Genomic DNA, 11,272 nt, shown 5'->3' with positions numbered 1-11,272 from the left:
AGCTGACTCTGCAGTGCAGCATCTGTCTCTGAAGGAAGTCACTGAGTCAAAACGGCCAAGTGTAGAGAAAGATGATAATAAACTGAGATACTGTGTTATTTATGGACAGGAGGAAATCATGATTCAGGCAGCTCATCCTCAACTCATGTTGACCAACTGTTCCTAGCACTTATGAAAATATTCTGTAGCCAGTTTTATGCTGTGATGAGATGCTGAATGGCTTAAAATACATTCTGATCTGCCAGAAACGAATGTTCAGGATGGCCCCCACCACAAAACTTCACTCCGAGTCTACACATGCTACATATATTGCAGAAGAACTACTTTAGAAATGGTTTGCTAAATGTGGCTGTCGTAGTTCAGCAAATGCTGCAGATTTTAAATGGAAATGCTCAGTAAAATCTATTGCTGATGGGTTTACTGAATGTTCTTGAAGGTGGATAGCTGAAAATGATAGTCTGATGCAAAGAAGCCAAGACACATACATTTATATTCTCCTTCCAACCATCACGTAGTCTTTATTAAGCAGAATATTAAATTAAATGTGAACAGCATTTGTCTCCTAAAATTCAATTTTTCTGAGCATATGTCAGATAAAGTCCATTCCATCTTCTGTCTGACTTTTAACTGCTTGCTAATGCAGTAACTATTGCAAAATGCGTAGGGCAGGTAAAAACCCGATAGGATACTCGTCTGGATTCAGAGTAAGGCATCCAAAATGAATTTGAGGAAAATGACCTTAATTCAGCAAAGTGCTTTGGCTTTAAGCATGCAAACAGCCAATGAATCACATGCTTAAAGTAAGATTTATGTATGTGCTTCTTGCTAAATTAGGCATAAATTATGTCTCCATATCAAACAGCAGCAAAAGCCCAGTAAAAAGACAAAACAAAACAAAACAAAAAACTACAAAGAAAAGATAACCATGAAAGCTTTGGTTCAGAAGCAATGCTTTCTCAGATGTAATACAGTCCACATAAGGTCTGTTTTGTTTTTACTCATAACTTTATTATTTATTGCTCAGTATCAAAAGGAATCAAACTGACATTGATTAAAGGCCATTGTGAGTTGTATGTAATATTCATATAATTCTTTGAATAGTATGATGCACATTGCAGGGATAAATTGAAATAATAGAAGAATGAAATAGAAGGGAATCACAGTATGATGCAATAATGTAAACAACAGCACATATGTATAGATTAATACACATTTCCTTTGCCTGCTTGACAGGCCTGATCAAAAGTAGCAAGTATTTTAATTCTAACAAACACTTGAGTCTTTCCTTTGAATGGGTGAATATAAAAAAAAAAAAATCTTCTAAAGCAGAGTGGATTAGCATGTCTCCACTGCTTTTCCTCTTGATCTTTAAGGCTTAACAGAATCCTCTGTCCTCCCACTGAGTTTATTGTTTACTTAAGAAAATGAGCTGAGTAAATGTTTATCGTTTGAACCGAAAAAAAAAAAATTATAAATTGCTGATATTGCAACAGAAGATATGAAATCAGACACTTTTGATCAGCCAGGAGGACATTAACGATTGGTATAGACCACTTATGTTACCAAGGACCACGTTTCAGCAGTTGTCACCCCTGCAACTTCCTCCTCTGCAATTAAGCGATACGTAAGAGCTGCAAAGTGTGTCTCTGAGAGGTTGAAGACTGATCTGCTCTGTGAACTTCTGGGCACCTGTAGAGTTGCACTGGGTTTCATAAGGATTTGTGTAAGATCAGCTATTCAAATAGGGCAACCCAACTGTTGAGACCTAGACTATGCAACACAGATTCAAATTGCCTCAGTAGACAGAAGCAGGACTGGTAGCTTGTTTTGAGAAATAATGTCAACTTTGCAAAGGCCTATACTAACCTGGCAGCATATGAATTTCTTCTTGCAGTATCAGGATTTAGGACATCTGTTTGCAGTAGAGACTGGCATTCAATCTCAAGCTGGTGAAATAAGGCATGAATTCAGCAGGGAGCTTTGGGATAGAACTTAATCTCTACGTCATAATACATGCTAAGCTGTTTAAGTGTATTTGGTGCAATTACATCCAATTAAATACTTGGAAATTAGGTTCCCTGTCTTTAAACATCATAAAGCCCCCGCTGTACAACAGGATTGGCACTGGCTGACATATATAATTTGGTCAAGATCCACAGTTCCCACAGACTGCTCTCCAGGTACTAAAAGGCTCGTATGTCCAAAACATGTTTGAAGATGGAGGCTTGCATGGACGAAACAGACCTGTCTACACAGTCTCACCGAGATGGAGATTTACAGGATGCTCGTGGTGGTTTATGCCAAGGAGGAATTCATGGCAGTTTATTTACTGCTGAATCTGCAAAACTTCTATTTAGCAAATGAAGACGACGCCTTTGGTGTGTGAACACAATGCTAAGACACTCACAGTGCCTTTCTGCCACAGGTGCTGGATTTTGGTAATTACAGACCTCACTTCTATGTTCAGTCTGTCCTTACCTTTCAGTCTTCCAGGGGGTTAGCTAACTTTTATTTTTTATAAATAGGATTAATATATAAAATCTTTTAAGTGCAGTAAACACAGAAAAATATAAAATATTTCAAGCCTCTGGCTCTCTCCCAGGATTTCACCCGTTTTCTGTATCACCAGATAAAGGTGCAGGAAACACAGAGGGACGCTTCCAAGCAGGCTTATGAATCAGAGGACCAGCTATTTTTGTGAACTATGACAGCAGCTGTCACACCCGACATGTGCTGAGAGCTTTTGTTCGTATACAGAGAAAACGAAGGACACACAGGTTCGCTACTCTTTCATATGGGAAGATTGCACGGAAAGAGAAAGCTGCCGACTTCCAGGGCACAGTGCATTTCTTGAACTGACGTTCACATGGCGTCTCCAAACTGCTTTGTTATGAGACTAAACACCAGGATTAAACGCTTAAACTGATCAGTGGATACTGGGGACAAAACTGTAGAACCACAGCCACACTTTTCTACAAGCATTGGACTGTAGTATGAGGACAGTTTGAACAGTATTTCCCCCCTCCCCCCTAAATACACACTTCAGACAAGAAAGCAGTCCAAAAGTTTTCTAAGACACAAGAACAGGACGTGAGTTTAGTCCTTCAGAACAAGCTGTCTGTCTCCATCGGGGTTGTAACCGCCATCTTGCACCAGAAATCAGCCCAGACTCTTTTTTTCCTTACCTTATTTCTGCTAGTATCCAAGGACCTCTCATTTCCCTAGCGGTTTCTGACTATATTTTCTTTCAATCATTCCACTTTTCTTATTTATTAGTGTTGCTGTAGCAGTCTAAATGTCTTTTTTCTTCTTGTAGTTGCAGTTTTCTCACTATTTCCCTGAACATCTGCAAGACAGCCCATCTGGGTTGACACAGTGTGAGATGAGGCAGACAGGCATTGCCAACAAAGGGCTCCTACTGCAGCAAGCGGGCTGTTGAAATCAGATGTTTTCTAAGACGTCTATGGGGACAAAGCCTTTCTTCTTCCCACTGTATACTTTGATAAAGCCATCATGTTCCTTTTCAGAAGTCACACAAATCTGAATGCAAAGAAAGTACAAAAATAAGAAACTCTGGCTGTGATCAAGCAAGAAATTATTACAAGCTGTTATTTAGATGGGTTAAACATCATGATAGCTACTTCTATAAGTAGAATAATCCTTTTTAGACTCTCACTGCTTTGATAACAAACTCAGCTCATACATTTTTAGAGAATTACCTTTCCCTCTGCCTTCTTGAAGTGCCACGTATACATGAGAGGCATTAAAATTGTTAAGAACTTGGTAGTGGATCAAAGATTTTGAAATTTGAATTATGACTTCAGACTACTGTAATGATTGTGATTTAGTTGTCTGTGTATGAGAGGACTGGGTATTTCAGATCACCAGCTAGCTGCTCCCTCAACAGTTGGTGGTGAAAAGTAATCGTGATGCCAAGGTGGGCCACTTGTAGCAGCTGATCTGAATGCAAGCATATTCTCTTTGGCATGTTTGAGGAGCCCAGGTAATTCTCAGATGGGCAGTGGGTTATGTTATTGGGTTATGTTATTTACTCAGCTCCTGCACCTACAGGTCCCTGTGCCTGTTGTGGATACTAAATTATTTGATCTGAACCCAGCTCTGTGTGTTTGCATGACACCTACTCTGAATGGAGGCAATTATGGTGAAACCATGTGGTCTTTACAACAGTACAATATTACATCATGGTAAAGGTTTGTGTTTCCTGAAGACCTTTGTGTTCTCAGGTATTTCCATTTTAGGGCCCATCCTGAGATACTTTTGGTAATGGCTGAGCCATTTGAAAGTCTAGTAGAACAGGTACTTTAGGTTGGGCATTTGAGCACAGAGACAAACAAAATAAAGAGCAGTTTTCAAACATCTGTGCCAAGGAACCAGGTATTTCCTACTAATCAAACAAGGTTAAAAAATAGCCATAAAACTGATTGTCCCATTGAGACAACTCACTGATTTCTCATGACGTTAGTGCCAGGTCTTTAAAGCTCTCTGTCTGGAATAACACTCACAAAGGTTCTGTCTGATAGTTATTTACAGTGTTTAAATACAATAATTCAGAGGGTATGAAATAAACAAAAATGGCTGGCTAAATGCATGTCAGCATGACTGTTATGGATTGTATGGTGACATCTAAACACCATATCTAAATTCTAGGCCAGCTTGTCCTCCTGTTGTTACATACATAAAATTCACTAGCAACACTGATGCTGCCAGAAGGAAATGAAAGATCGTAAGAAGGAGGTGAAGCTGCTTAATATTTGCCACCTCTAGTATCTGGAAATGGTCAGATGCATCTCTACCTGCAAACAAAGGTTTGGAAAGCAAAGGGACTCATTCGTTTTCTTACTTAAGCCATCCACTTAATGCCAACTGAATCGAATCCCTGGGGCAGAATGACTGAGCAATTAAGAAAAAGGTATTGTTGTTTGGGCTAAATCACACAGAAAGCATAGAAGAGGTATGGAATTGATGCCGTTTAGTTTAGGTACTGTTGTGAAAGAGCCAAGCTTGTTTGTATCATGAATCCCTAGCACAGCACCTGCTTCTCCCTTTCCAGTCACATCACCATTCAAAGCAGAGAGGTGCAAAGCACATGTACACAGGAAGGTGTTTCTGACTACTGCTAGGTGTTGGTCTGTGTCTCTGAGAAAGACTACGAAAACTTCAACAAGAAGGGGAAAAAGCCTACAATGAAGCAGTAGACTAAGGATGGCTGAGCATGGCAGAATATCCAAGAGCAGGAAAGAGAATCTTGGTTGAAAGATGCCCCTTCTCAGTTGATCTCTGCTGCTGTGTGGGAAAAGGATCCTTTGCAGCTCCTCTGTAAATAGACTTGGCTGGTTAAAAGGAATGCCTAACTCCATCGCTGTGCTTTCCTCCTAACTAAAGAGGTCTGCAAGACCTCTAGCTTTTTGCATGAGCCAAAGAAATCCCCAAAGTAGTCAGATCTCTAGAAGGGACCTCCAGCAGGTCTCCATTACTCACTCACCATGCTGCATTTCTTGCTCAACCTCTGATGCTGTGCAGAACCTACTGCGAGAACAGAGTTCTTTTCCCTGATGTCTCATCCTGCCAGCAGAATGGTTTATGGACAAAAGAAAAATACTGAACTTTCTGAACACTACTTTTCTTTATCTTTGGAGTGAAAAAGGATGGCAAATTTAGCCTTTTTTAGAGGTTTTTTTTTTTTTGGGTCTGTTGCTGGTTTGAGTGCTCCTTGATATCAGTGGGAGTGCTCTGCGACAGCAATAGCTTTAGATCTTCACTGGGCGTGAGGAGAACAAGGCCTTTCTGTAAGAACAACTCTCACTCTACATACTAATACATTGATCTGAATTCTCCCAAATTCCAGCTGAAATTCTCTCACACTTATATACTAAACCTTGCATATGCCAGTCCCCAGCTGTCAGAGTTTTTCCCCACTCCTTCCGAAGGAGGATGTGCTGGGTGCAGAGTGAGCTTGGCCACAATATGCCACACTTTCCTAATCCTGTGTGACTCAGGGGGGTCTCCTGGGGCTGTGGCATCTGCTGGAGCTTTGTAAAGCTCTGGAGCTGCTCCAAATTCTGCAGTTTTGGAAGAGAGGGAACACAACACCATCTTTAGCCACTTTTGTCCTCATTCCCTTTTGTGAGTGCTGCCAAGTATTTCACCCACAAGTCGCAGCCTTGGGATTCAGCTCTTGACTTTCTTAGGTGGGTGCAAATCAGGAGTAATCCCAGGTAAGTGCATCGGAGTTTTGAAGTCCACCTGATGAACCAGCTATCGCTGAGAACAAGCCCTGGTGACAGACAGCAAACATGACAGTTGTGAAGGCACAAGGTGCCACAGCTACCATCAGGAGCTCATGGTTTGTTGTATTAAATTGGAAACTGCTTAAAATGGCAGCTACTCAGGCTGGCATGCTTTGATGGGAAGGCTGCTGGTCTGACAAGATAAGTGAGCCACTGAGCAGCCACTGTCCAGGGAATTTGGTAGCAAGATAAATGGAGACAAACAGTTGTTTATTTTTCCTGCGCCCTGGCTCAAGAGGTTAGTGGTGGAGTAAGCCACAGGGTAAGAAACCACATCTCAGGCTATTTCTCAGTCATCAAATGATCTTCAGAAACAACTGAAAGTGGGATCTAATGTTACAAAGTCACTTCCCCATTTTTTAATCTCATTTTGTTTAAAAACCCCCAAAACACTAAAAAAAAAACAAGCAACTATTTGGATCATAACTGTTGTCTGAACTTGTCAACATCTGCCCTGAGTAATTTTTTCTCTGTCAGTCAGCCCCAAGCAGATGGGGGAGATGTGCAATTAGGGAATGATCCTTTAAGCTGCATGGTCATTAATACTCTCCTGTTTTTCTAAGCCCTGTGCTCAGTTGTCAAATGCTCTTTGTCCAGGAGCAATTTTGAACTTGGTCTAATTTTCTGCAGCTGTCTTTTTCTTATCTTCTCTCTCCTGTATATTTAACCAATCTGACAGCCACAGACTGGTTCTGATGAAATAGGAATTTGATTATGAGGACAGCACAGTTTCAAGAGCTGTCCTGGAGCCTGCAGACAGTGCTAGGTCAAGAGGTCTGAAAGCTCAAGTCTTCTGTTTGTCTGTAAGAATGACAGCACAGGGACACTGTGAGTTTCTACATCTGCTGCTGCCCATGCACTGAAGTGCTTGCCTATGCAAGCTTTGTGAATGGAAATGATAAAGCAGTTCAGTTTTCATACCCATTCAACCATAGCACAAACAATGATGACAGGTTTTATATCAGCTGTTTCATTAGCTTTCAGACTGAGAACACCAGCTTGGTTTACCTATGGCACTCATTTAGGGTTTTAAAAATGACTAAAGGTGACTTGGACTAAACTGTATGCATGGTCGACTGTGCAGATGTTTTGGACTCTTGTGAAACTTGTGTGTCACTCAGTATTGCTGAATGAATGGGGACACTCATCCCTGTTCAGCAAGACAGATGTCAACAAAAATCAGAGATAGCTGGAAAAAGATCCATTTCCCCTCAAGCCTAGCTGTGAAGTGCAGCAGTTATAGCTGGGGAGCACATGAAGAACTGCAACATCACTTTCTGGACTGGGTTTGTGTTCTAAGCGATTCAGTCTGAATGCGTAAGGCACCATGATGTAACTGATTTTCAAAGGCAGCTGACTCATGCTCTTAGAATTTCAGCTCCGTTTAGAGAATCTCAGGATGGAAAACGTGGGAAAATGAAGTAATTCCTAGGCACTGAGGTGAATAGCCAGGTAGCAAGAAAGCATCCAGATTAATCAGAAGACTCAAGCCAGGTGCATTCACTGAGGCTGGAGACCTGGGCTGCAATCCTGTCTTGTTGAGTCTAACTTCATGGTATGTTTAAGCCCGTTCCCAGGTTCTCTTTAAGTGGCTGAATCAAACCTGCACATAGCTACTAATGCATGTGTACCTGAAAGTCACTCTTTTTGAAATTTGTGTGTTGCAGTAGGAGGGAAGTTTGTTCCCTGAGCTGTGGTGCCAAGGGAGGCTGACAGCTCTGGTTCAGAGGTTGTGGCCATCACAACAGCAGTGGTCTTTGCAGTCATCACAGAAGCTGGCTGGGACATGCTTTCTGTAACAGACGTAGTTCAACTCAGTGACATTTAAAAAACACATCCGTCACAAAATGGTTCTGTTACGCTGACCTTTTTGTAAACTCACAGTCCACAACTGGATGAGGCAGGGAGTTTCTGCTTACTGTTCCTGCTACAAATGTCATGGTTTGGGGTCATTTCTATTTCACAAGATCACTTGTGCAATTTAAAATCAATTGTGTCATTAAATCACAAAAAGCCCATCTCTAAAGTGGTTTGTATTAGTGTGACTGTAGACGTCAGAGAGGCTGCCAGTAAAGGGTGTGAGTAGGTTCTTTTTAAAAAGGTTATTTCCCTTATTTAAGTAGGATATGATAAGAGGAGTAAAAACAAACATTCAAACAATAGATTATTATGACTTCTTTAAAAATAAGGATGACCAAAAATGTTAGAGGCATTTTAAGGGATGCTTTTCCAAACATTGATGTTATATTAGGTATATCTTTTCAAAACGGTGACTTTCTCTCTTGTGAAAGAGATCCAGAGAGCCTGTAGTCATGCAAAGAAGCATTTGTATAATGCGTAATAATTAATTGAAGTAAACTAGAGCAGAAGTTACAGGCTGGAGAAAAATTTGTATACCCAAGTAATGGTACAATCAATCAGAGTGGGAAATTATGCAGTCAGTGTTGTGTGTGAGACAGCTTAAAAGAGTGGAAAGCCACAGAAATTGGCTGGTTTTGGATTCCCTGTTAACAATCTTGCTTTATTGACGTTAAGGGCTAAGTCTGCCTCCCTCCCACGGATTCCTGATTGAGCCCTGTGGTGTCCAGTTGTCTTCTGAATTTGTTTCAGGACCCACAAATCTGTCAGTGAACCCTAAACTCCAAGATGTTGATGTCTCTGAAGCAGTACGCTTTTTCTCCTGCCGGCTGGCTTTCACATTTCATACTGAAATTTTCAAGGGATCCTTTGCGAAGATTAGTTTGTGCATATTGCTCAAGATGGGTGAGCAAATTGTGGTGTTTTTCCTTCAGTCCTCTCCTGGAGCGTTAGCTTTGCCAGAAAGGTTTGCATGAAGCTGAAACTCAAAATTTTATTCCCAGGGCATGAAACTGGCAAGTGATTCCATAGAAAGCCCTCATTCACTGTTCTTCAAACTATGAAAATATCTCTGCTTGCCTGAAATGGCTTTTCTTAAAGTATTCCTGTGGCTTTGTTGATGTGAGTATATGTCCTTTATGCCTTACAAGAATAGACTCTCTACTTGGGAACATTCATATAAGACACAAAGGGCATAGAGAGATCTGCAGTATAAACCGTGGAAGGTATCAAGCAATATACTGAAAATTCATATTACTGTCACTGGATAGATTTTCCTGTTAGCATATCATCCTTGCCTTCATTGTCAGAATGGTTCTGGACTCTTATTAGACCCTGCAGAATTTGACCCAGTGAATTAACAGTATACAATTGAGACAATTTTCCATAATATAGTCACAGGAATTTATTAGACCAGTTAATGAGTTTTTCTAGCTAAAATAAGACTTGACAGGAATTGACAGTAATGAATAATCTCCCCTTCCTGCTAATCTGGGGCAAGCCAGTGCTTTGCACGCAGCACATATATTGTGCTCACAGACCTCCGTATGCTGTGCCCATAGACAGCTAAAACAGCTGGTTAAAGCCCCCAGAAATCCCCAAAGAGAGGAAAAAAAAAAAGAATTATGCCAAACTTTTCCCAGAAGTCCCATTCAGATGACTTTTTTTTTCTTTTTATGCCTTCCTTAAAGCAGCCCTCTCTGCTTCATATGAAAACAACAGTGAAATAAAGGACAGAAAGTAAGAGACATGGCTGAAGAAAGAAATTTGACTTTGGAAATATAATATAAAATTTTAAAGTAAAATATTTCAAATAACAATTAAACTGTTTTTCAAAATAAAAATAGTTTCACAGTGAAGGCAAAGCTGTTCTGCTTTAAAAAAAAAAAAAAAAGAATAGAAGAATTGTGCCATTCAGGCAGTGATCTCCGTGGCAGGCACACATCTCACAGGCTGGGTTCAGGAGCCCTTGTGCAGGCTGCCAGCTGTCGCTGGGGGCTATTACGGATAGGGGTCAAACCCTGTTGAGGGGACAGGGGGAAGCAGATGAGTGTCCATGGTCTCACTGTGGCTGTTCCACCTGGAAATTATTCAGTGTCCTTGAAACTACTTGAATGTACTCTTTTTGCATAATTTGTGCGAGGGTGGAGTGGGATCTGTTGGTTCCACTCCTTTCGTCTCCTGTCTCTGCATTTGTGTGTTTGTTCAGTTTGATCTCTGCCCCCGGTTTCACACCAAATATTTATTTATTTCTTCCTCTGAAGCTTCTGCCACATAGAGCGAGGACAGCAGTCACATTAAGCCTCAGCATTTGTGTGGATTTGAGATAGGGCTGAATAAGTTTGCAAAAAAAGATGAAGCAGTAGGCAGACAGGATGGATTCATCCCTTTCTTTACCTCCTCCCCTACCAAAGACAATGATGAGCTCCTGACTGTGAGGTCCCTTGTGAGCCTATGATGAGACAGGGACAGTAGAAGTCCTTGTGTTTAGATGAAAGTGCCAGACCTGCCCGCTTGGAAGCTGTGGTGTTGTGAGAAATGAGACAAGAAGCTGGACCCTCACTATTTGCAGTAGCAAACACACTAACAGAAAGGTAGGTAAGCCCACTGCCGAGAAGGGATTCAGACCTTCACCATTCACTCATGCTGGTCTGTCATATTCCCACACAATTCCCCCAAGCTTTGCCCTTGTGCATTGCTTATACTAGAGCACAAAGATGCAAAACCAGCTCATTCTGCTTTGCTTTGGTAATATTTTTTTCCCTCTGTGTGTAAACATATAAATAACCAAAAGAGGTGTTGGGTGAAAAAAAATCTAAGCAACTTCTTTCTTTCTAGCATGTTCAGGGCTGCCCAGTGTACTATGTGCACAGGGGCAGTTAAAATATATTGAGGTTACTGTATTGCTTTGCCTTCCTTAGAAAGCTGCATATACCCAAGGATTGTTAGCGCCTGGGTGTTTCGCTATGTCACAAGGCAGCAACACAAGTTAATCCATCAGTGGAGTGTTACAGAATTTCTGTGTGGAAAAAACTACGGCCCCGAAGACCACCCTGATTCTGACTTCTTCTCTATTTTATTAAAATCCGTGGCTGTCCAGGCACTGC

The 11,272-nt window shown here is 41.1% G+C and overlaps 1 protein-coding gene across 1 annotated transcript in view; it reads right to left on the bottom strand.

Annotated features, from left to right (window-relative positions):
- Window positions 1–585: 585 nt before the first annotated feature.
- The window catches only part of STAC (SH3 and cysteine rich domain), a 76,251-nt gene continuing 65,564 nt past the window's right edge, over window positions 586–11,272 (bottom strand). Inside the window, exon 11 of the mRNA XM_010126699.2 lies at window positions 586–3,540. Within this exon, the coding sequence (XP_010125001.2) occupies window positions 3,442–3,540 (99 nt within the window). The 3' untranslated portion in view covers window positions 586–3,441. The remainder of the gene's footprint in view (window positions 3,541–11,272) is intronic.

This window comes from Chlamydotis macqueenii, chromosome 2, assembly GCF_036417535.1.
Source record: "Chlamydotis macqueenii isolate bChlMac1 chromosome 2, bChlMac1.mat, whole genome shotgun sequence".
Classification (NCBI taxonomy): domain Eukaryota; kingdom Metazoa; phylum Chordata; class Aves; order Otidiformes; family Otididae; genus Chlamydotis; species Chlamydotis macqueenii.
This window is presented reverse-complemented; position numbering and strand designations above follow the sequence as displayed.